Raw genomic sequence first — 23,718 nt, forward strand, 5'->3', positions numbered from 1 at the left:
GAGAAAAACAAGCAGCAAAAATCTCATAAACCTCAGTATATATGTATTACATTGCCTGTCCATTACAGTAACTATCATTTGAAAACAATAGAATGCATTTGCAAACATTTTCAGCAAACCACCGGAAACGATCACGGGTAATATGGTAGAAAACCACAAAAAAATCATATTGCTTTAAAACATGAAAAAGCTTACCAAAACATTGTGCATTCACCATAAAAAATCACCTCACAGGTACCACATTTTGTGACGAAGATTCTGGTTAGGCTGCTTCTTAGTTACTTCAGCACACATGGTTGCCATTTTCATAGCATACTGGCACACAGCCGGCACCTTGATTGTTCCCTGTAATAAAAGAAAATGAGTAGACTTGTTACCAGCTTAGTAGCGCAGTATTATAAATAAACATCTTGGCCATAAAGCAAAGAACATTATCATGGAGTTTGACAAAGTCCAAAAGTTCAAAAGCGTACACTCGTACACTTCGTATGATATTTTACAAAATTTTGTTTCAGGCTAAAAAAAAGGAGAAGAAAAAAGGGCAAAAGCCTTTTGACTTTTTTTAGCAGCGAAATTTGTAGTGAAAGCAAGCAAGCGGTTAGTATTGCTTACACTCCAGTTGTAGTACATATGTGCCATCTGAAACGTGAAATTCTGAAATTCATCGGCAGTAATCTTCGTTTGATCCGACACGACGAAATAGTAGGTCGGCATAACGGTGCCTTTGCGTCCCGAATGAGATATCAAGAAGAAATCATATCTGCAAAACAGAAGGTGGCCCCTTAAAATTAATATCTGGGATATGATAATATGACAGTCGTTATAAAATTTAGTCCGCTTACCGGCCAGGGATAGTAACTGTAGTGTCGATGACGGTGCCGGGTTCTGGATTACCGCAACCCGATCCTTTTTCCGAGAAAAACCGAGTCTTGCAGCGCTTAAAAGCAACACAATACAGCAGCTTCCTGTAAGCACAAACAATTAAAAAACATAATCGAAATGAAGAATAAATTACATTCTTATGGATTATGGAGCGATATTTTTATTTAAAAGGTCAACGATTTTGACATCTCGTCCGTGAAGGAAATCACAAAGCACCCAGAAAAAATGCCTTACGCTTCAATTCGAAGGTCCTGCAGGATAGCTTCCACACATTTGATTTCCGGATCTTTGCCTGCAGTGATTTTGTGCAACTCATCGTCACCATCCAAAAGGCGGTAAAGAATAATGACCGCAGGATTCACATTGTTGACATCACGATATTCGGAAACAGCCGCTACACACAATTTCCGCTATTAGTCAACGCAGAACAGTACAAGGAAAAGCTTCCGTGTTTTTTGTATTCACTAACTGCTAAAAATTTCGCTTAACGTTCCACGCATTCCGCCTTTGATCAAGTTGGTAGCATCTCCCGCGAACTGACTATAACCGCGATCCACTGTAGCTACAAATCCCATAAAACCGCGAATCTCTGCGATTCCAATTATCATGGCATCACGAATCTGGGGAAAGGAAATACAATTCTTTTCGTTTCCCAGAAAATTCCAAAGTCTGTCTGGATTTAGGGTGTCACGTTCATTCAAACGATTAAATTACCTTAACGGATGGATTCTGAATATGCCACAATGGGTTTCCGGTTTTGGCATTCATCTGCAGTACCACTTTAGTAGCAATGCTCATATTCGTCTTCTGCGCAGTTTTCATGAGAATACACTGAGAAGCAACTAAAATGGAAAATTCGCTATGAAGCAACTTTAAACAACTCAAATGGAATAAAAAAAGGAAAATAAACAATGGTGCTAAATAGTGTGTAAACTCTCAGCAAAAATTGGCTTTCCTAACCTCCTTTATCGCAGACCAAAAAATTTTTAATTTCATCATAGCGCTGTTTGTTGTTGTCCGGCAGAAAAATCAAAACCATGGCACAAGTTGATGTAATTTTCGCGAGTTCAGTTTTATGACCAGCTGGATTTGGGTTTTGCAGCACAAACCTACAGTGTTTCACATTACTCATGATTACTCTATCTGAAGTCATCCCAGAAGTAATTGAAAAACTGATATTTCTGTCTTACTCAGCCGGATTCTGGAAAACTATTCCGAATGGCTTCGAAACTTGATTCACCATTTTCAGAAAGTCCCAGACTTCTTTTGCGTTAGTTTTCTGATAAACTAAGGCCCATTCTTTGAAGTCACAAGGCTTATCCAAGCGGCTATTGCGGATATTTTTCATCCAGTCAGCTTCTTCACGCGAATATGTAACCTGCGGAAAATGTGTTTCGATAAAACACACTGTGTTCAGTTACAGTACCGTTAACCCACCTTTCTCCCGTTTGTTTCGAGAACAGCCAGTGGCAACTGACGCCCTGGCACTTCCTTAAGATCCCTACCCATTTCCATGCCCCAACCTTCAAGTGGTTTATCCACCTCAGCACTGGCGCTAGCGCTACCAAGAATATAACAATTCATTAGAACATATTTTTCTTGATTTTGTTATTGATTATTCCCAGACAATCGCTTACAAAGTATTTGCGAACTCCTTGACCATGGCCACACGTTTACCCGGCTCCCTTCGCACAGCATCCAAACACTTGCTCATGTAAGAAAAATTTGACCGAATATCATCCGTCAAACCAGACAAAAGGCAAAGTTCCGGCACTAAAAAAGTCAATCAAAAAATTCAAGACTACCACATATGTTTTTAACTTTGTATTTACCTAATGGAGTCAACACTTCCTTGCCATCCTCAGTGCGACGCGGTTTATGATCAGGTTCAAGTGGCACACACATCAACAGAGGCTGATTTTCGTTCTTAATCGTTTTATTGTACACCTAACACACATTAGCATACCGTGGTAGTAAGTACACTGTTTCCAGATATGATTCGTTAAGTCACAAAATAATGCTGTACAGTGTACATGCGCATAACCTAACATTTCATTTGTGCTTACCATTTTAAAGTATTCTTGAATAGAACACTGAGATTCCAGCACGGAGGCCTTACTGTTGGCGCCAATATTGGTAGCGCGTCGGCTGAATACGTCACGAACCGATTTTTCATATGAAATTTCTTTGATTTTGTATGCTCGACGATTATAATCTGTCACGACAACCTTTCCCTTCAGCATGGACATCACCTTTTCCGCCATCTCTTTCGTTCCGTACTGGGATGATCCAGCATACATATTAATGTAATCCAGTGCTACAAAAGTGAACAAAATGTACATCCACGAATAATCCTACACAAATTTGCACAGTCTATTTCACAATCTCGGCTGAAGAACCACGCAACATGGATTTTGTACTTACAGAAACCTTATCGTACAATCACAATCGAGTTGAAAACAAAATTTAATTACAACATTTCACCTGTTTTGTCGCGAACAAATTTGGTCCCCAAATCCACATTCACCATCAAACCACCATCATAGCGCATTACCAGAGGGACATATCCTGGCCAAACACTCAATCTACAAAAATATCATATAAATGCCGGCAAACGTTAATCACAGTCAATGCAGTTGCGATAAATCTGGGAGTTGACTTAAATCATGAGTACTACAAACTCGATCACCATGTTAAATATCCCTGAATATGTATTTTGCTGATTTTATAATTTTGTTAGCTTAACGTACTTGTAACTCAATCTGTCCAGTCCTTCAATCGTTACCGCTTCCTTTGCGTCATAAAATCCGTCGCCAATCCGAGTTTTACCTCGTTGTGTGAGAATGCTGGAACATTTGTTGTAATAAATTTACGGCAAAAAAACAATGTATATCATAATCGTTATAAGTACATAGTAACTACAACGGATAAAATAATCACCTTTATTATTAACTAAATTACAGAGAAAAGCCGGCGCTCCGTCGTGCGGAACTTGATGCGACTTACTTGGTCATTATGTGATTCAGAACACCATTCACCAAGTCAACACTCTCGAAGTCCACGTCCTTTTCTTCTTTGCCACCGATTTCAGCAAGAGGATAGAAAGTGAGTTCCCGTTTGTCGTTCTCAGCGTAATCCAGTGTGATTTTCGCAAGCTGAATCAAAGTTAAAGAGTTAAGTCAGCTGCGCATGCAAAAGTACACTGATGTTCAAGTCACGTCGAGGAAATCCAGGTAAAAATTAGCCAAAAACAAGTGAATACTCATTATTCACTGTTTTGTTACTACCATTATTAACTATGTAGTACTTATTATATGGTATTAATAACGTATCTACTATATGTATATGGTAGTACAACCACAAAAATCCAAATCATTTATGTTTTGGTAATATTGACCGGCGTGGAAATACGTAAGTAGTTGCAGCGTCAGTACCTTTTTAGCAGGAAGTCTGGTCGAGGCAACGAAAAGGTTAGCTTGACCATCAAAGAAGTATCCGAGACGTCGCAGTGCAGGAACGCGTGCAACCAAATCGCTGCGCTCCGCTCTGCTGTGGACGAATGGCTCAAAGTTGACGTGGAACAGCAGCAGTGTGTAGTCATCATCGTTCTGAACAGCCGGGAGCATGGAGAAATAGTTGGCCAACAGCTTCACCGAAGTTCCAGAAGATCCTAGAAGACAAACGCCTTAATGTTAATATTAGTATGAATGATTAATAACATTCAGGTGGCGCGCTTATCAGCAGAAAGTAATTTTTGTTTATTCCTAATTATAGGATTAACCTGAAGCTGTCGATTGACCTTTCACGACATGATCGCAGATTTTATAGTGATAAAATCAATTCATTCAAAGTTTCAAACCATCAACCTAACCACGTCATTTTTTTGCAAGGTAAACGAACAAGAAAAGTACTGCAGCCGCTGCGTTTATAATGTATAAAATCATTTAACTAAAAAATAGAATCTGTATGATATTATCGGGTCATTCCTAAATTAAGGACTACGTATTAAATGCTGTCGAACTGCGCAATGTAATGGACAACTGCTTTTGATTTTCTACCTGGATACCATGTTTACAAAACTCAAAAAAGTTACCGTGCTTGGCAGCGACTTTTGGATGCGACTCCGGCAGAGTTCGCGAGAAATCAAGAAATCGTTGCGGGACGCGATATGTGGGCCGATTCATGTCAAAATTTCCGCGTTCCCTGCGCACGGCGCCATACGCCGATGACGTGGTTGTGGGAACCACAATCGGGCGCACTCCAATCAGCCCGCGTCCCATTCCGGTCGGTGCACGTTGTTCTGGGACGTTTACGGCCAGCTTGGACATCTCGCTGGTAAGCACTGGTAATCCACGCCCAACACCAGGAGGTATGCCTCGTCCTGCGTTGCGACTAGCCATGGTGTATAATAAGGAACCACAATAAGAATTTCAAGCGCAAGACTAGACGCTGTCAGCTTCAAATTAAGCCTGGAGACTAGGGCGGCACCACACTGCACAGCTGAGCATGTCACAACAGTTGAAAAAGGTCAAAACACAGTAGCTTTCACGCTGGAAATGTGGTGGTAACCATGAAGTCGCAATTATTCTGCTGCTTTCTGGAAAAGTGAGAATGAATTTTATGTTTATTTTGCGCCGCTGAAATGGCGCCCGAAAACGGAAAAACGAGCCAGCGGTCAATGGACCTAGCAGGGCGGTACAAGTACAGATGCGGCCAATCAAACATACGACAGCCTACCGCCCAGGAAATGCTAAGAAATAGACTAATAATAATAGTGGTTTTGCTTATAAGCAACATCTTGACGGGCTGAACTCACGCTGGAAGTAAGTGCAGGGTTTTCTGTTTCTTTTGCAAGGAATTTTGCCATGGGCACTAGTAAGTACTACAGGTAATCTTTTTTCACGGTGTACAGCTTCAGTACTACAGCCGGAAATCCAGAATAGAAATACAACTTCGAACAGAAGGAAGGATACCTCTACTGACAGTGAGATCTTCCCTGTCGCACCTGTTCCAGGGATTATCTTCGTTTTGTTATTTAAATGGAATAATGGTAAACAAGCATTTATGATTTACAAGCTGATATCTTGAAGTTTTTAGTTTTAGTGAATAACAGACAATTAACTTTCCGTTCCCTAACGATTTGTGCTTTTATCACTTGTGTACAGCGTTTGTTTCTTCTAATGATTGTACGAATAACTAATAAGCAAGATAGCAGGGTTCTGTATTTTCCATTAATTATTTGATAGCTACGGTAGCTGTAAGTCTACATGTTCGATTAGGGCCGGTCCGTTCATTTGTCTTCTTGATTTTTGTTTTAGTCCGTGACCATTCACACCGATTTGGGTGATTTAAAATTGGAGGTATTCTGCGAAGAGTGCCCGAAAACCGCACAGGCAAGTATACGATTAATTTCGGAATTGAATTTACATGAAGCTGTTGAAGGTGTTGTTTTGCTTTTGCTTACTGCTTACAGCTTACAGTATTCACTTTCCTGACTTAGTCCTGTTGCAGAATTTCTTGGCTTTATGTGCCAGTGGCTATTACGATGAGTGCATATTTCACCGCGTTATCAAAGGCTTTATGGTGCAAACGGGCGATCCGACCGGAACAGGCAAAGGAGGCAACAGTATCTGGGGGAAGAAATTCGAAGATGAAATTCGCGAAGATCTGCGCCACAACCGGCGCGGCACACTAGCCATGGCAAATAATGGACCTAACACTAACGGCTCGCAGTTTTACATTGCTTGTGCTCCCCAGCCACATCTCGATCTCAAGTACACCGTTTTTGGAAGGTAAAATGGTTGTTCTGTTTTCAGTTATCTGTTGGGAAATTTTGCTTTCAGTTTCAACCCAACAAAAACAGTGTGCGCGATCCTCTGCACTTTAGGCATGAGGCTTCATTTCAATAAGACTAATTTGTATGGAATGATCATTACAGTACAGTAAGTTGGTTACAGTCTTACCGTACGTACTCCAGAATCGTACGTACTCCGTACGTACTCCACAGTAATAAAAAGTACTTGTAGTTATGGTTTAAGGCTGATTTATAGCGTGCACTCGTACGTTTTGTTAGCTTAAAAGCGGGTAAATATCGTATTTACTAATTTGGAGCCGGCTTCGTTGTGCTTTAATTCTGATATGTTTTCACAGAATGCTGGATGGTGAAGATACTTTATCAGCCATTGAAAAATTGCAAGTGGATACCAAATACCACCCGCACAAACAGTGTAAAATTACGGGAGTGACGATTCACGCAAACCCTTTAGCAGGATGAGATACGAGTACGTACAACATGCGCATTCCCGAGGCGGCAGTACTTCACTGATCCGGCAATTTAAAACGATGATTCGGAAAGACAAGCGATACTTTTTTTACAGCTTATTGTGGAATAATGCAACGGTGTTTGATGTTTCTGCGATAGATTCAAAGAATTTTGCCGTACTTCGGAACGCCACCTTGTAGTTGTACAATCTTATTGTTAGCAACGGCGTTGTGATTGCGATCAACGATTGTGGAGTTTCCAGATTTGTTGCTTATCACTCTGTAAAAGTTAGACGCTTTGAGCATATGTGTTACGGTTAGTTCGTAATTTGTATTGCCGCTCCGGATTGCAGTTGCTCGTAAATATTCCTGTACGAGTATTTCACTCATTTCGGTACTATTTCGTTGTTAGCTTATTTTGTACTTGTATTCTGTATTGCTCGAATGTTGACAGATCCAGTACGAGTAATAAAGACATGGGAAAATGGAAAACATAAAAAATTAATGTGACCAGAAGCTCACTGTGAGTACTTGACATTAGTATACATGAACTTAAAAGTCAAAAACACATCATCCTTTGCGAATTGCTTAACTAGTGATAACAAGGTTGATTAAGCCATATTCGGCCCGTAGGGATAGAAAATTTCTATCGTTTACGTTTACGAAGAACTATTAAACCGAGCAGACCTGGGCAGTTATGGAAAATGCACCCACCGTTAGAGTTACGAGTTACAGGTAGCGTGCGAGTTACGCTACGAGTTACGCTATTTATGCAAGTAAAACTGACTTTCGAGTTATACCGCGAGTTACGCTACCATAGACAATATATACAGACTTTGGGCGAGTTACGTTAGAGTTAAGTTTTTGGGGAGCGAGTTACGCTACAGAGTTACGTTAAAACTCGATAACTCGCAAATAACTCGCGTTAAGTTATAGAGTTAAGTTATAAGAGTGCACAATAATATTGTGCAGAAGTGGCGTCTTATTTGATTTTATTCGTGATTTTACAGCCATTGCACCATCTGTGGACCCTCCAGTTGTTAAGTGACAACGTAACAGAAGCACGCGTGCGGGGGCCCATGCCACAGGCTGTTTTAACGTAAATCTTTGAAAATTCATAACTTTGTTCATTAAATTTTTGTATAGTCTTGAAAAATGCAGAATAATACACAGCATTAGACAAAATAAATGCTTCTCTGTTTCCTCTTCAGGGTAACGCACTAGGAGCCCCTGCGGTTAACATAGCCGCCTATGACAAATCCCCCATAGGCGGCTATGGTAGCCGTACAGGCTAACAGGGCATAACCCTGAAAGAAAAACAAGAAAAAATTTATTTTGCCTAATACTGTGTATTATTCTGCATTTTTCAAGACTATACATAAAAATTTAATGCAGAAATGAACAAAGTTATGAATTTTCAAAGATTTACGTTAAAACAGCCTGTGGCATGGGCCCCCGCACGCATGCTTCTGTTACGTTGTCACTTAACAACTGGAGGGTCCACAGATGGTGCAATGGCTGTAAAATCACGAATAAAATCAAATAAAACGCCACTTCTGCACAATATTATTGTGCACTCGTTATAACTGCCCAGGTCTGAAACCGAGTATGGCTATGGCGCAATCACCCTCTTCAAAGTTCAACGTGCATGTTACTGCGCACTGCGTACGGTCGGCTAGTAGACTAGTAATTTAATTGTAAGATAGCGAGCAGAAATCTATTATACTCGTAGTTCTTTTTCCGGCAGGCGGTGGGGTTGCCACTGCGACAGAGGGTGTTTAGCACCCGAGACCATATGGCTCTGTTGTGTAGAATTTGTAAGGGTAGTCTTTTTTGTAGAAGCAGTAGTTTAGCCATATGTGTCCTGTCAAGGACGATTTTCGGGTTGGGTGTTTCGATATAAATGAGGCCGCTTTTAAAGTTCTCTGACGAAATGATTTTGGATTGGAAGTTATCGGATGGGGGAGGTAGGTATTTGCTGGTGATTGGTGGTTTTGTGAAGTATAGTGTGCTGTGGGTATATAAAAGGAAATCGGAGTGCGGTGGAAATTTAGTTGGTTATGGGAAGTTGTGAGAAGTTTGTTGTCTGGATTGCGTTGTAAGATCTTATTTGATAGTTTGATAGTAAAGGTTGTTGTAGTAAGGTGGAGAGTGATTTGGAGTGCCTGGGAAGAGGTGTTTGAAGGGATTTTGGCAGATTTGTGACAAGTAAGGAATATTTGTTTATAGTGAAATTTTTTTTAATTATTGTTAATTTTTTAATGTATTTGGTTTCTTAAGTTAAATAGATTAAGAGATATTAAGGAATAAATAGAGTATTGGTTGGCTTTTGACTTTATGGCAGTGTGGTTTAAAAGGAGAGTTTTAAGGAGGTTAGTTAATTTTTTCTTGCAATTTTATACAGTATATCTGTATATTCGGATGTTTGGTGTGTAGATGCTGTTGAGAGTACGTTTATAAAGTAGGAAAACTAGATGTGCATTGGCAGACCGGAGCGCAGCAGCTTTTCGCTTGTGTGAAAGATAAATAATTTTCAACGTGCTACCAGTAGCACTTTTAGTACTTAACATTATCAATAATTTAACCTACAAATATAACGAGCTAGGAACATTTTCGTAATGACCTTTGGTAACAAACTTTCGTAACAAACACAGATACATTTTTGCATTGGCGCTGAACTTAGAGGACCTTCGGTACGATTTAAGAAAGGAAATTGATTTGATTCTACGAAAGATTTATTTAAATGTTATTTCATCATTTAGTTTTAGACTGTCAAAAAAAGTTGGAAATGAGTGATTTGGATAGGCGGAAGTTAAAATGAAAATTATCTTAAGGTATAGTGAGTTGATTAATAGGGTGGTAGAAATAATATTTATGTTAATAAATGATGAAAGATATTATGTAAGAAAAGGAAAATATGGAATATATGAAGGAAAATAGAAAATATATTACGGAAAATATGGAAAAGGATATTGTGGTAAAATATAGAAAGAATAAGTGGCATTATAGGAAATTTATTTGGCATAATGGAGTTATGTTGTGCAGATATTGTAGTTGATAAAATCAAATTGAAGAAACAGGTGGATGTAGTGTTCCGTATGGTTTATTGTATAGTATATGGTGCGTATAATGTACTGTAAAGTTGACTGGTTTTATGGTTTGAATCTGGGTATATTATGGAGTAAATATAAATATGGATGAATGATTATTTGTGTGGGAATAAGATATTTTGAAGAAACAGGTGGGTGTAACGATCCGTATGATGTGAAGTCTGTTGTATTTAGGGATTTTTATTTTACTAAAGCTGGTAAATATTTTGAAGAAACAGGTGGGTGTAATGTTTCGTATCATTCAGTGTTTTAGGGTATTTTGATCCGTTTTGAGATTGGCAAGTGAAGTTGGAGTTATGAGAGACAGGTGGGTGCAATATTCCGTTTAGAGGTTTACAAATGTTTTTTATTGTAGATCAAAATCGGAAAAATTTGGAGAACATGATTTTCATTCCGATTTTTGTTCCGGTTGTTTGGTTGTATGTTGGAGTTGTTTTTGTATACATGCCATTTCAGGTGTATGGTTATTATTGGTAAGTGTTTTAATTTAATTTGATTGTGCAAAAATTTTTATTTGCTGGTTTTTTTAAGTATTGAAACGAAAATGGGAGACAAGAATTTGGGTAAATTATACAAAGATGGAAAAAAGAGGTGTTAAGCGAAAGTGTGAAAAGAGTAAGAAACCTAAAAAACCTAAGAAACAGATAAAAGAACAAATATTTGGCAGTTCATATCTTAATAAAACTATGGTTAATTATTATCCTTGACTGAGCCGAAACCATCGGAAGTTACATTTGTCTACAAGCCAATAACTGTAATTACGATAGTCATGTAGCATAAGGTCATAATTTATATTATAAATTCTTTTGTTATTATAGTTGCAAATCGTTGACGACAGTGGTGTTGTGGATGTTGTGGGATATAATCAAATTCAACAGCAATTATTTGGACATTCAGCTGCTGCGCATCAAAGCGGATTGATTGGGATTCACGATTTCTCAGCTATGAATAAGCAATATCGCGTCATACTGAAACAGGCTTATACTAATATTGAAGTTAGCAATAAAAACGTTTCATAAATATAACAAGATAATAACACAAGTTATAATTTTTAATTTTTGTAAAATATTCATATAGGGTCGGAGCAAAGAAATAATCAGCATAACGTATATGGAAGAAAAAAAGCCAGGTATAACCTTTTTTACGAGAATAAATTAATTATTAATATTCAAAATTAATAATGAATTTTTATTTTGATAGACGAAATTCCAGGAAGTGCTATGGATATTGTTGTCACTGACGACAATACAACCGTACTGCAGCCTGAATTCAGCAAACGATCTGTTGGTAAGAATTTAAATATAATTATTAATTTAAAGTTTATTTTTTCTAAATTTATTTATTTATCATTTATTTGTTTATACAGGAACTCCGAAGAAACGAAACAAATGAATGGAATAGCATGAACCGTTGTTTTACTTTGAGATGGACCAATCGTTTTCATTTTTATTGTTGTTATTTGAGCGATTCATCAATTTATTACCGCCATTACACCATTTTTCCTAATTGCATTATTGTTATCTGTGGTATTATTATCTGACAGTGGTGGTGCGGTATTATTATCTATGTGATGTAGTTATGTTGAATTACTCGTTTAATACTTGTAAAGTTTGTATCTTAGTATTTTTCTTATACTGAAATACACTATTATTTTGTTATTTTGTATTGGTTTTGTAGTAATTAACTTTTAAAGCTACCAATGACTAAAGGACGAAATAAATAAGGCAATTTCTTTGTTTTTAAGTTTGAGTAGATCATAATATTTTATAAATATGCGACCTACTGAGTCCAAGTAACAACTTACTGGTAGCTGAGAACCTTTAATAATTATCATGGTACGAGTACAAAATATGCATTAGAACAAAACGGCCTTAACAAAAAGAACAGTTGTATTATGCTATCCTGATCGGGAATCATACCGATTACACAAACCGAAAGTCAGCTGATCTGTGGTAACACTAAGTGAAAATAAAATTAAAAAAAAATTAAGATGTGTAAATTTTAAAATATGCGTCCAACTGCGTCCAACCAGCATTTACTGCCAGCTCGTAGGAGGTAGTATTTAGAGTCAGGTGTGTGTTATAAATATGCGCCCAACTGCGCCCAACCAACAGTTACTGCCAGCTCGTAAGAGGTAGCAGTTAGAGTCAGGTGTGTGTTATAAGTATGCGCCCAACTGCGCCCAACCAACACTTACTGCCAGCTCGTAGGAGGTAGCACTTAGAGTCAGGTGTGTGTTATAAATATGCGCCCAACTGCGCCCAACCAACAGTTACTGCCAGCTCGTAGGAGGTAGCAGTTAGAGTCAGGTGTGTGTTATAAGTATGCGCCCAACTGCGCCCAACCAACAGTTACTGCCAGCCGTAGGAGGTAGCATTTAGAGTCAGGTGTGTGTTATAAGTATGCGCCCAACTGCGCCCAACCAACACTTACTGCCAGCTCGTAGGAGGTGGGATTTAGAGTCAGGTGTATGTTATAAATATGCTCAGTTAGTTTATGTATGTTATAAACTAACTGAGCTGCGTCTCTATCAGAGTCCTACGCACAACCATACTTCCAACTTCATTAACCATTCTTCTTCAATAACCAACATTCAATCAATTATACAAACACCAGGTGGCGCTTCTAACTCTTAAACCGCCTGCCACTTGGCCGCCTCCCCCGAGGTGGCCGCCCGTTAGGTGTTCACTTTCCAGTCTTCCGAAATTTTTTAGTTACTTGTTGTAGTAATTACTGGTGGCCTATTTGTCAGGGCTCGCCACTTAGAATTTGCATCACCGATCTCCGCTAGCACTATGGACGACACAGTGGAACTGGATGATGATATAGTTGAGACTGGTTCGTTCGCGAACAGCGATAGCGTGGAGCCCGAATTCATGGACGCGGACTTTTCTGAATCAGGCGGTATGGAAGATAGCGATGCAGCCCTATCGGAACAGGAGGAAAATCCTGCTTCTCTCCTCAGCAGAGAGGAACTTAAAGAATCCGCCAGACAACTGGAGAGAAAAGTGCGTAGAAGCGGCGTCATTTATTTGAGTACGATTCCCCCTGGGATGAATGTGGCTAAACTCCGTGAAATCCTGAGTCAGTATGGAGACATTGGACGCATATACCTTGAAGTTGATTCGAAAGGTAGGCTTTTTTCCATCCAATACTCCACTGCTCAGATTGTGACAGTTAACTTCCTGTGAAACGTTCCCACGCTTTATGTCTGTGATTTTCAGGTACTTCCCAAAAAAAGAAGAGAAAGCTTCCCGAGAAGTATGGGCAGAAGTACGTCGAGGGTTGGGTAGAGTTTAGCAGCAAACGCATCGCCAGAACAATTGCGGAATCTTTGAATAATCAGCCTGTTGGTGGAAAGCGACGCGCACCGTACTATGAATCTCTCTGGAATATGAAATATTTGCACAGGTTTGTCGTGCTAAAATTTAAGCGGCTTCAATTTCCTGCTTTGCAACTTCGCCAGCTTGTAAACATGAAATGTAGAGATCTAAGAAACTGATGCACGGTGCATCATCCAACAATTTCAAATGTTTCAGAGGGTTTTTAAGTCACGAAATCATGTTCGGCACTTGTTTGAGTGGATTATGGTTTATGGGATAAGTAATAATAGAATAATAACTTTGAAATTCAACTATATATTTATTCATTTTGCTCATGTTGAAAGTGGGTTAGTGAGTTAGCAGTCATTGTACGACTGCGATCGAAATTCACTACGTGAAATATAATTTGAATGGACTTACGCACTTTTCGCTGAGTGTGGATACTGCAGTTGGGAGATGTTTACTGTTTCTTGTGACTGACTATCTGTGAAATTTCGCAGATTTAAATGGAATCATTTGACCGAGCGTTTAGCCCACGAGAGAGTAGTACGGAAACATCGACTCCGCCAGGAAATGGCTCAAGCGAAACGCCAGACCAATTTCTATGCCAAAAATATCGAACAGAGTAAAATGTTGCAGAGACTGAAAGCCCAGAAAGCCAAGGAAGGACAAGAGTTTGCCCCTTTAAAAACCTTTACAATACCCCAAGTATTGACGGATCAAGAGATCCGCGATCGGAATCGAAAATCCAAGTCAAAGCCGTCGAAAACCCAGCCATCTGGCCTAGATAATGTGATCTTACAAAAGCTATTTCCGGCAAAGTAACGCTTTCTTTGCTCAGTTCTGGCAGTTTACTCTAGTGTTTATCATTTGTTATCCCGTATGATTTACTGAGAAAATGCAGGAACGATTTATTCCACGTCAGATACTGAATTTTTTCTAGTGTTACGATATTTTTGGTAAAAAATGTCACAAACAAAAAAAACAACCAACTGGTTCGAATAAATGAAAAAACAAGAAACCGTACATCACTATGCAGTACACAAAAGTGCTGTTTTAAATTTAATAATACTCAACAGCGTAATTTATTCGATCAGTTAGGTGGCTAATAAAGGGTACAGTTGAAGAGGAAAAATAACCACGAATTAACTAAAACGCACAAAAGCACCATGATTACATGATCTCCATAGATTCTGGGGTTTTTGGTGTGGGCAAGGATGTCGAAGACACTCCCTCGACGTCTGTGGGGCTGGATTCGGTTTTCAATTTTTTCTTATTAGGTCTAGGTTTTTTTGGTGCATTTGGATCTTTCGGTTTTCTGCTCTTGCCGCTTGCTGATTTTCCTTTCTGTTTGGCCGGCGACGAAGCCAAGGACGGATACGGCGGGATAGGCAGGGGTCCAGGCATCTGTCGATGTTGCGGTACACGCTCTTGCGTTTCAATGTCAATAACATACGCCAAGCGCTCCATGTTGCGCAGATCACCTTGCTGCCTAATCAGCTTCTGTTTGTACTCTTCCGCTTCTTTCTCCGCTAGATGGGGGGTATTGGCAAAATTTGTACCATAACGAGCGTCGCACTCTTTTTCCAATTCTGAAACGTTTACGAAAAATAAAGTAATGGAAATACATCAGTAAAATTCATTATAGCTGAATCAGATCGATTTGCTTTGATAACTGATATACGAACTCTTTATAAACGAACAAACTATGCACTTGGGCTCCAGTGCCAAATTGGGTATGAGTGGAATAAATACATTCACGAACCTACGGATAAAAACAAAATACAATAACATCAACGATAACTGTACAGACCTAAAATGGAACTCGCGATTTTTTCCATCAATTTTCCCGTCGCCTCCCCTCGACTTAGCACTCCCTTAATCAATGTGCCAAATTCACCGAACTGGCTGCAAAGTGCCAGTACTTCCGGATCCAGTTCCGGTGCTAACACCATTAGATCATCCATGGCACTGCCATCAGAGGAGGCCCCAACACTCGGCAATCCCTCACCATCCGACACACCATCGGATCGTTCAGGGCGGTCCGGTCGATCCTCCATGAATGCTCGTGCGGAGAACGATGAGGGAGACTGTGATGCGTCACCAGGCATATGCAGTCCATTCCGTCCATCAGGAACGGACAAGCGTCTCCCATCTTCGCCCGATCTCAAAACTCGAGGAGGAATGGCAGGAATTTCCGGACTGCGCGATGCGCGCAAATCCGGAGAATGTAAGAACAGGGGCGAAGCAGGTCCGTTCAACTGCATTAACGTATTATCCTTGTCGTCAATATCTGCTTCGAGGTCTTCAGCAGTAAGCGCATTCTGCGAGTCTAAAGCCAAACAATCGTGCAAACGGACAATCAAATGAAAACCATCGTGTAACCTGCTTTACTGGGAAAGTCTATTTTGGCACATTTTCCGACTTACCAGAATCATTCTCCAAGCTGTTCTGCGTTGTATTCACCGATGTCATGATTTATACCCCCTCGTCTAACGCTAGTCCCATCGTCGATGCATTCATGCACCCCATTGATTTTCACCATGGGAAATAATTCCGGAATATTTTCCAAATTCATCTTGTCATCTTTTTCTATTTTGGTGTCGTCTGTATCGCTAATGTCCTGACCAAATTTATCCAAAATATCCTTGAAATTCATCCCTTTTACCAGATCTTCAGGAATATTCAACAACGAATTGTTGAGTTTAGAGAGTTCGGTCCGGTTCTTGCACAAGCCGTCGACTAAAATATCGGTTTTCACTTGTGCTTCTTCTACGGCAAAGATGGCCCTTTCAATTCTCTTCACAGCTTTCAGCTGCTCACTACAATGCACCGTGTCGGCTACCAACTTTCGATACAAATACCGATTAGAACTTTGTCCCGCTCCCGACGAATGCGCTCCACTCAGTGGGATCATCGTCATCCGGTAACGGCGTGAAGATGGGCAATCGTCCCGATCGCAAGTACTGCAGATCGTGACAGACTTTTCGCTGGCTAAATCGAATCTTCTTCGGTGTCTGACAGAAATCGCATACGTAATGTTTCGGTACATCTTCCAAGCTTTCCATGTCGTAACACTGACCATGCTGCCATGTAGCACATAATTCACATTGCACCATAAACCCATTCTCCAGCTCATAATTACAACGGCAGTGCACTAATTCATGATCCTGCTGGATATATTGCAAGACATCTTCGGAATCACTGCTTTCCTCTTTCTTTTTGCGACGGGTTTTGCGACCACTGTCATCGTTTTCCTCCGATGCATTTACACTAAACTCGTCCCATGAATCACGTCTCCGGCTTTTCCGTTCAACTGCATACGTGGAATTAGCAAAATATCCATCAAATACGGGTACATCTCCAGAAATATCCGATAAACCCAAATTCGATGCAAAAATCGGATCGTCCAATGGGATCTCCGGGAGCGGTCCAGGAATGTTGATGGGATCAAAATCACTGAAAGCAGCATTACCTGAAGAATCCGCTCCGGTGCCTTCGGCTTTACGTTTCCTGGGCGGTGATTTGAGATTCAGCTGATCACCGGTCATGTTGTGGTAATGTTTCATATGATCTTTCAGAAGCTTCTGCTTTCGGAATGATTTATTGCAGTCTTCCACGGTGCACTTAAATTCATTATGATCCATCTGGATAACTAATTCCTTTGGTGCCACGGTCTTCTGTTTCGGTCGAGCAGATTTGGAGCAACCACCTTTTGGAGAAGTCGCATCGAAACCGGACATGGCACTCAGCATTTGATTTTCCAGATGCGCATCATTCAACATAGACTGCAGCACCGAAGTGTTAGGTGGACCGCCTACTGCCTGTGTTAACGGGAAGTTCGGTTGGAACTGATCGAAATTCGGAATAGCCGGCGTTTTTGCGGTTGATGTAAACAATGAAGGCACCAGTGAGCTGGCACCAACCGGTAAAGACTGTTGAGTGTTCGTCCAACCAGATCGAGAACTCGCTACCACCGTATCATTTTCGAACACCGTATCCATACTAATTGGCCGAAATGCTCCGGATGGTTCAAGTGATTTCGATTCACCCGAAATATCCAGTCTCGGAGAGTGCTTTTTGGGAATCGGAAGAACGGGCTGCGCAGGCGCTACTACAAAAATTTTATTAAGTAATAAATCCGAATTCAAATAACCGATAAGAGAAAGTGTGCCAGTAGCACGACGTGTTATCACTTATCAATAGTCGTGCGTAAACAATCGTAAGCATTAAAATAATTCATCTAGGCTGTTAACCAATTTGGTTTGCTATTTGTTTGTTTAAAGATTACCCTAATTTATAATAAAAACAAAACAAAGCAACAAAAACAAAAAAAGGAATGTAAAGAAATCAACACCTAGGAAAATCCTATGGCCGCACACTCACCACTGATGGAAACATTAGCGCATGGTTCCGGTACCACAGCACCTGTATGATCGGTTTGTAAACCTTCTGTTTGCGCCACCATGCTCTCCAATCGCGTATTATCCACACCTTCTTCTTCGCTCTTCTTCTTTTTCTTCTTCTTCGCGCCCATTTCCACAACAGAATCCTTGAACTTTAGCGGTTTCTTAGGTTCCCGTTTGGGTTTCACATACTGCGATTCCACCATATCGGCGGTTGTGGCTGCCTCAGCACCGACGACAAATCCAGCCGCTGGTGAAGAGTGAATAACTGGAACCGGATAAACGGACTGCGATGGCGAAAGCGGCAACGATGGTTGCGATGGTGCAGACTGAGACAACGCAGCTGCACCGTTGTTGGCTGCCGGCGGAAAGTGGTGCGAACGAGATGGAAGCTCACTTGGCTGCTGATAATATGTCGTCGTACAACTCTCGGAGTCAATGTCTCGTCGATGGTGAAGTAATGGTTCGTTAGCTGACACAGCGTTTAATTGCTATAAATAAACACCAGACATAACTGAGAGCTGAGAGAATAAAAATGATAACGACTAACGAGGCCTCCAGTACTAGACTACAGCTGGCTTAAACACCCGCTACTATTACCAGCACACATTCCGTACTGCTGCATAATGAAGAATACTCTGCATAATGAAGAATTTTGTTCCGAATACCGGGAGAAAAGTTGCAGTGTTTGAACAAACTTCTCACGGAGTCATCAGCAGAGAAAATATCCTAGTTTTCGCCGTACTGAGAATTTGTCACAACGCTTAGGCATTTCAACCGGTTAACTTGTATGAAACAAATTTACTAAAATTTATGTCGTAGCTCGAATTAGTGCGAGCAGAATTATCTGAAAACCCAAAACGGTACTGCTAATAAACACTTCAACAAAGTTAAAATGTATGTATACAAATATTAATAAAATAAATAAATACCGTACCTTCAACTCCTCCTGAAACCGGTCACGAAGAACAGGTGACATACGCCGGAGTGCTTTGCTTGTCAGGAGCCGTTTAGAACCATCAAATGCCAGTACAACATACTCTGCAAGCAGAACTACAAGTGAGCGAAATCGGTAAAGCTACCACCAGTGAAGCGATGCACAGCGGCATATAACAATACAAAGCGAGACGCTCCAAAGATTCCGAACGAGCTCCACACGCGTACATGAGGCATGCATATATTCGTATTGTAAGTACTTATTAAGCACCGATACAGCCACACAACACGCTCACTGCTACTTGATGCGGATTCTGTGCGCGGTAGGCACGCAAAAAAAGCCAACATGAGTAAGTCGTCGATTATCGTAAATACTAGTTTTGAATCAGCAAAGTCACTAAAGTGTAAACCAAAACACTTCAACATTGCATACATGAGTCACTCTGCAACGGTTACCCAATGTTTCCACTTGCAAGTAAACAATAACGCTATTTACTCACAATTAGCAAAACCTTCTAATGCGCCCGAACAGGAATCTCAGTGTATGATAAGCTTAGCATTAAAAGCATACAGAGCATTTTCCCGAATGAGAACGCAAATTACACACTAATGACAGTGAAACAACTACCATCAATTCAGTTACGCATTTCTCACTCCCCACTTGAATGATGCACACCTTACCATAAACTACACAAAGCATGCAGGGATCTGTATGTGACGCAAGCGGATTTTTATGTAGGCTTTAGTAAAACATTCGCACAGAATAGAAGTACTAAGTTTGTATGGACTGGCAAATTACTCCGCATCACATTCTAACGGCACTAGTAGTACAACAGCATTAGATCGGAATGTGATTAACTGAAGTACAAATTCTTGGAACTTCATTATATTAACCAAAATCCGGATAAAAAGGCTAAATTTGCACCGAAGCAGTCTATCTTAAAATAAAACTTTTAAAACGATCCGACGAAGGCTACTAGTAACTGTAACAGTGCAACAACAAGCAGCCCACAACAAATTTAACGTTTTGACTTGTAGGAAATATGGAAGTATCTGTGCACATTTTTTCAAATGTTAAACAAATTATCTGCAAAAGTTGTACGCCTTCACCGTTGTACCCAGAAAGAGTTATACTTCTCGCTTACCAGTCAATAAATATAGACTTACTGTCTGATTCTTGTTCCGACGGACCTTCAATTATCACACTAGGCTTATTCTCCTGGCCCTTCCATCGTGCGACGACAATGTCACCAATTTTGTACCGGTCCTGATGCTCGGTGAACTTCTCATCAGTAACTTGTCGGATCCGTTTGCCGTAAATGGGAATCCATTCATCATAGCGCGCATTCCATCCTTCGAAATGGACATACACCTGCCCGACGTCTTTCCGAACGGAGACGATTCTTGCCTTGTACCTGCGAAGAAATAAGAGTACTTACTACAACATCATAAAGGTATCTCAATAACATATAAAAACAAGGCGGAAACGACCTCCTCAAGTAGCTTTTACCACGTACAATAAAGGACATGCTGTACGGTGTTTGTTATAACTTAATAGTATCCGAAAGTTGAAACCACCGTTTACACAAAATGTAAGCCCTCGTGTGTCTAATGTAAGTAAAACGTACCATAAATATAATAAAACAGAATAAGAATAAATAAAATAAGTAAAATTAAAATAAGTAAACGTACCATGTATTTGTACTGTCACTCGCTTCCACCCGTTCCCCTTCTTCAAAAAGAATTCCAGCTGGCAATTTGTTTCTTAGCCCATAACCTGCTCCTAGATCAGGAGGAGGCGGTATGGCTTTCGCCGGTGTTTTCGCGGAATATTTTTTCTTTTTCTTTTCACCATCCGCAACTGGAATGCTCTCCTGTGAACCACTGGTCTCGCCTTCTCCAGCTCGCTCCACAGTGTCGCTTTTCTGCTCTTTTTTCTTTCTTGCCTTCTTAGCCGTCGCAGTTTCATCTTGCGGAGCCGTGACAGCCCCCGCCGTATCGAGATCCTGCAGCAAAACCGATTTGCTCTTCCGCCGTGTGCTAGGAGGCCGAGATCGTGCGGGTGTCGTCGCAGGAGGCTGCACCGTAACCACCACTGGCTCTGCCACAGGAAGGGGCCCTGGCGTTGCTCCGGCGGCGGATTTTTTGGGACGACCCACAGGACGCGGCGTTTTCGGAGCAACAATTACGGAGGTCGGCGTCCCAGGATTCGGTGGTCGAATCGCTATACCGTCCTGTTGAGGGGCAGCGAAATACGGTCGAAACGCATCCGCACTCTGCGGATTGAGAGCGCGCGGCCGCACAATCTGTGGCGTAGCCCATCCTTCTGCGCCTTCCAAGGGGTGCTCCATCGAGTACTGCGCCTGTGATTCGTAAGATGGAGCAGAAGCGTACGCTGTGGGAGCGTTCCATGCGCTCAGTGGATCGCTACTCGGTCGCATAATCTGCTGCGATATCATGGGCGCACCCGCACGGAAATGTGTGGTGGGCGCGAAAGCTCGGTTTGTCGGGGCAAAGCTGCGCGCGGGCCACGCCGAATTGGGCGCATAATACAGGGGCGCATTGGGCATCGCCAGGGAGGTGACTTGGGGCAGTTGTCCGGATTCTGGACTGCCCGGGTTCCACGCACGTGGATAGGATAAATGCGATGCAGGGGGCAATATGCCCGACGGAGAGGATGAAGCGGGTCGCGCCAAACTACTGGCCATGGAGTAGGGGCTGTGGGACCTATTTGGCTGGCAAAAGACTGCGGCAGAGAATAATGGGCGACGGATGATGGTATGGGTGAACCGATCGAGGGGAAGGGACGCGGTAGAGAGCCCGAAGGATTGGGGCTGGGAATCTGCTCGCGAGAACCCGCATTGGGTGACAACCACTGCGGCCAGTCCTTGGCAGCACTCTCAGGCTGCGATCGGGCATCCGCTCGCTGAGCGTCGGGATTGGACGGTAAGGGAAGTGTTCCAAACGGATCAGCTGGATAATCGGGATTTGTCTTTGTCGGGTTCATTCTGCGTCTAATGAGACATTCATCGCAACTCCGTCCATGAGGAGAGTGCTACGACTTTATCTTGTTGGTCACCTACAGAAGACAACCATACTGATACGGTTTCCTTCTACCGCGAATGCCAGATGTCTCAGTGTTCCCATTAAGTAAGTAATTAAACGTAGCTTGAGAACCGATTCTGACACTTGAAAATGAAGTATGACGTCTTCACCTAATCGTCAACAGCACCCGTACTTACCATGACTTCCAACTAACAATCAGATGGCTGATTCCGCATCGGCTGAGATCATGGTATCAACCATAAACTAATAATAATTTTATCATGCTTCGCATCAGGGGAAACAAAATAAGAACCTCGTGCAATTTTTGCGCGATCAGTACTGTAGTAATATTATAATTTATTATAAAGATATGAATATGAAATAGCGTTTCGAGCTGATTTTTTCTCCCTTTCCGAATCTCCCTTCTTAACAGAATCCGTCCTTTAGTACTTTCAGAGTAAGTAGTTATAATATTATTATTTTGTCATAATACTCTTTGAAATTTTTACCCTGATATGGGGAAAACAAGTGAAGTAAGTTAACAAAACAAAAAAATTTAATTTTACTGTTTTACGGTACTTGCTGCTTGCAGCTTGCTTCGTAGAGTAGCATAGTTATACGATACGATGACATACCGTATTTACGTAACAATGACACGGTTGGAGGCCTAGGCCTGGTATAAAGCTAATGGTAAGTAATGGCGACTGTGGCAAGCCGTTATGGCCATTTGATTTGCAAATGGTATTATCAACTTTTTCTTTGTAATTCTCTTACAACCTTCTCTTTCTTTCTTTGTAAATTGTAATTGTCATTTTCTTTGCAGTTCTCTTAAGTACTTTCTTAATCGAACTGGGAAAATGCAATTCTGTCTGTTGTTGTACGCTAAATTTTTAAGGCTAAACCACGGTGCAAAGGGTAGAAAGGGTGTAAACTGTAAAGGGTGTAAACCCTATACACCTTGTCTAAATTAACAATAAGCAGACAATTTATACAAAACATTCGTTTTTCTCTCCCGGGTGTTATTCTTAAGGGAGGATGGAAGGAAGGAAGGGGTTCACTTAAGGAAGAAAGATTAGCAGTTACTTAATAAGTCCTAAACAAACAAAATTAGAAAACGTGAACACTATACTGTTTCTGGAAAAGAACTGATATGTAACGGCATCGCTATGCATTAAAAAATGTGAAAGTTTTATCTTTTGAATGCTCTTTCATAATTTATTGGCTATTGTTGTATTGAACGTCTACTCGTCAGAATTCTTTACATTTAACCGACCACATTTCACGGTCATAATTGTATCAGAATTACAAGTAATTCCGTATTTCTTTGCTCGGGCTCCGAAACTTCTTGCTTTTTTGTGCTTTTGCTTCTTGTAGTATGTATTTAATTTACTAATGATCGCTTGCGAAGGCCTTTCGCTATCTTGTTTAACTGAAATGGGATGAACGTGCAGTGCCGACCGTGCATAACAATTCGCAAACGTTCTCACTGTCGGTGCCACCGCCGTAAACGGTAGCAACTTCCGGTCAGCATAGTTGCAGCTGCGGACCGTGTCCGCCTTTTCCTTGCTTATGAGTTAACTATACAGTATTAAATTACGAGGATAAATTATCAGTGTAAAGCCATAATAAGGAGAATTACCCACTCGTTAGCAGTCGAAACAGTTGCTGTTGTTTATTTAATACAATTTTGTTTTATATATTTTAGTAATTAATACAGAGTTCTTACCAATCTGGCTATAGCTATTCTTCTATGCA

General features: G+C 40.9%; 4 protein-coding genes and 1 long non-coding RNA gene across 7 annotated transcripts; 3 read left to right on the forward strand and 2 right to left on the reverse strand.

Moving 5' to 3' along the window:
• Positions 1–32: 32 nt before the first annotated feature.
• On the reverse strand, positions 33–5,513 carry LOC129585790 (piwi-like protein 1). Its single transcript, XM_055478641.1, has 17 exons — positions 4,976–5,513; positions 4,317–4,552; positions 3,889–4,037; positions 3,633–3,728; positions 3,367–3,467; positions 2,949–3,199; positions 2,715–2,829; positions 2,520–2,655; positions 2,320–2,443; positions 2,073–2,260; positions 1,843–1,991; positions 1,597–1,724; positions 1,352–1,502; positions 1,117–1,276; positions 843–965; positions 613–760; positions 33–345 (listed from the first exon to the last, which is right to left on the reverse strand). The coding sequence occupies exons 1-17, from the start codon at positions 5,280–5,282 to the stop codon at positions 229–231; spliced, it is 2,679 nt and encodes an 892-aa protein (XP_055334616.1). The 5' UTR covers positions 5,283–5,513; the 3' UTR covers positions 33–228.
• Positions 5,514–5,596: 83 nt separating this feature from the next.
• Positions 5,597–7,627, forward strand: LOC129585798 (peptidyl-prolyl cis-trans isomerase-like 3). Of its 2 annotated transcripts, none has more exons than XM_055478656.1 (5): positions 5,597–5,705; positions 5,795–5,932; positions 6,201–6,275; positions 6,394–6,674; positions 7,033–7,627. In XM_055478656.1, the coding sequence occupies exons 2-5, from the start codon at positions 5,930–5,932 to the stop codon at positions 7,154–7,156; spliced, it is 483 nt and encodes a 160-aa protein (XP_055334631.1). In that variant the 5' UTR covers positions 5,597–5,705; positions 5,795–5,929; the 3' UTR covers positions 7,157–7,627. The 2 variants fall into 2 exon arrangements, with proteins under 2 accessions (XP_055334631.1, XP_055334641.1); XM_055478666.1 differs by lacking the exon at positions 5,597–5,705 and having other exon boundaries at positions 5,712–5,932; positions 7,033–7,163; positions 7,304–7,627.
• A 1,165-nt stretch (positions 7,628–8,792) lies between these two features.
• On the forward strand, positions 8,793–11,827 carry LOC129582239 (uncharacterized). Of its 2 annotated transcripts, XR_008689608.1 has the most exons (7): positions 8,793–9,110; positions 9,284–9,351; positions 10,609–10,726; positions 11,072–11,248; positions 11,331–11,382; positions 11,454–11,540; positions 11,620–11,827. It is a non-coding gene; the product is annotated as an uncharacterized LOC129582239 (long non-coding RNA). The 2 variants fall into 2 exon arrangements; XR_008689607.1 differs by having other exon boundaries at positions 8,793–9,351.
• Positions 11,828–12,937: 1,110 nt separating this feature from the next.
• LOC129582231 (activator of basal transcription 1-like) lies at positions 12,938–14,574 on the forward strand. The gene is made up of 3 exons (XM_055473701.1): positions 12,938–13,385; positions 13,478–13,664; positions 14,077–14,574. Exons 1-3 carry the CDS (start codon positions 13,049–13,051, stop codon positions 14,399–14,401), a joined length of 849 nt encoding a protein of 282 aa, XP_055329676.1. The 5' UTR covers positions 12,938–13,048; the 3' UTR covers positions 14,402–14,574.
• Positions 14,472–22,543, reverse strand: LOC129582224 (uncharacterized). Its single transcript, XM_055473689.1, is given in 9 exon segments — positions 14,472–15,168; positions 15,390–15,924; positions 16,023–16,467; positions 16,469–17,690; positions 17,963–18,473; positions 18,920–19,023; positions 20,086–20,333; positions 20,611–21,997; positions 22,161–22,543. Coding segments are annotated over 8 exon segments (4,500 nt in total). The 5' UTR covers positions 21,627–21,997; positions 22,161–22,543; the 3' UTR covers positions 14,472–14,749.
• Between the last annotated feature and the right edge of the window lie 1,175 nt (positions 22,544–23,718).

Source organism: Paramacrobiotus metropolitanus, unplaced genomic scaffold (genome assembly GCF_019649055.1).
Source record: "Paramacrobiotus metropolitanus isolate TYO unplaced genomic scaffold, Prichtersi_v1.0 Parri_scaffold0000002, whole genome shotgun sequence".
In the NCBI taxonomy this organism is placed as follows: Eukaryota; Metazoa; Tardigrada; class Eutardigrada; order Parachela; family Macrobiotidae; genus Paramacrobiotus; species Paramacrobiotus metropolitanus.

Bases quoted from the DNA above. Each gene is read 5' to 3' on its own strand.
- LOC129585798 (XM_055478656.1), top strand. The intron at 6,276-6,393 runs GCAAGTATACGA...GTCCTGTTGCAG, and splicing joins AGTGCCCGAAAACCGCACAG to AATTTCTTGGCTTTATGTGC. The intron at 6,675-7,032 runs GTAAAATGGTTG...ATGTTTTCACAG, and splicing joins AAGTACACCGTTTTTGGAAG to AATGCTGGATGGTGAAGATA.
- LOC129582231 (XM_055473701.1), top strand. From the start codon at position 13,049: ATGGACGACACAGTGGAACTGGATGATGATATAGTTGAGACTGGTTCG. The intron at 13,386-13,477 runs GTAGGCTTTTTT...TGTGATTTTCAG, and splicing joins CCTTGAAGTTGATTCGAAAG to GTACTTCCCAAAAAAAGAAG. The intron at 13,665-14,076 runs GTTTGTCGTGCT...GAAATTTCGCAG, and splicing joins AATATGAAATATTTGCACAG to ATTTAAATGGAATCATTTGA.
- LOC129585790 (XM_055478641.1), bottom strand. From the start codon at position 5,282: ATGGCTAGTCGCAACGCAGGACGAGGCATACCTCCTGGTGTTGGGCGT. The intron at 2,830-2,948 runs GTAAGCACAAAT...AATGTGTGTTAG, and splicing joins TTCAAGAATACTTTAAAATG to GTGTACAATAAAACGATTAA. The intron at 2,444-2,519 runs GTAAGCGATTGT...TATTCTTGGTAG, and splicing joins AAGGAGTTCGCAAATACTTT to CGCTAGCGCCAGTGCTGAGG.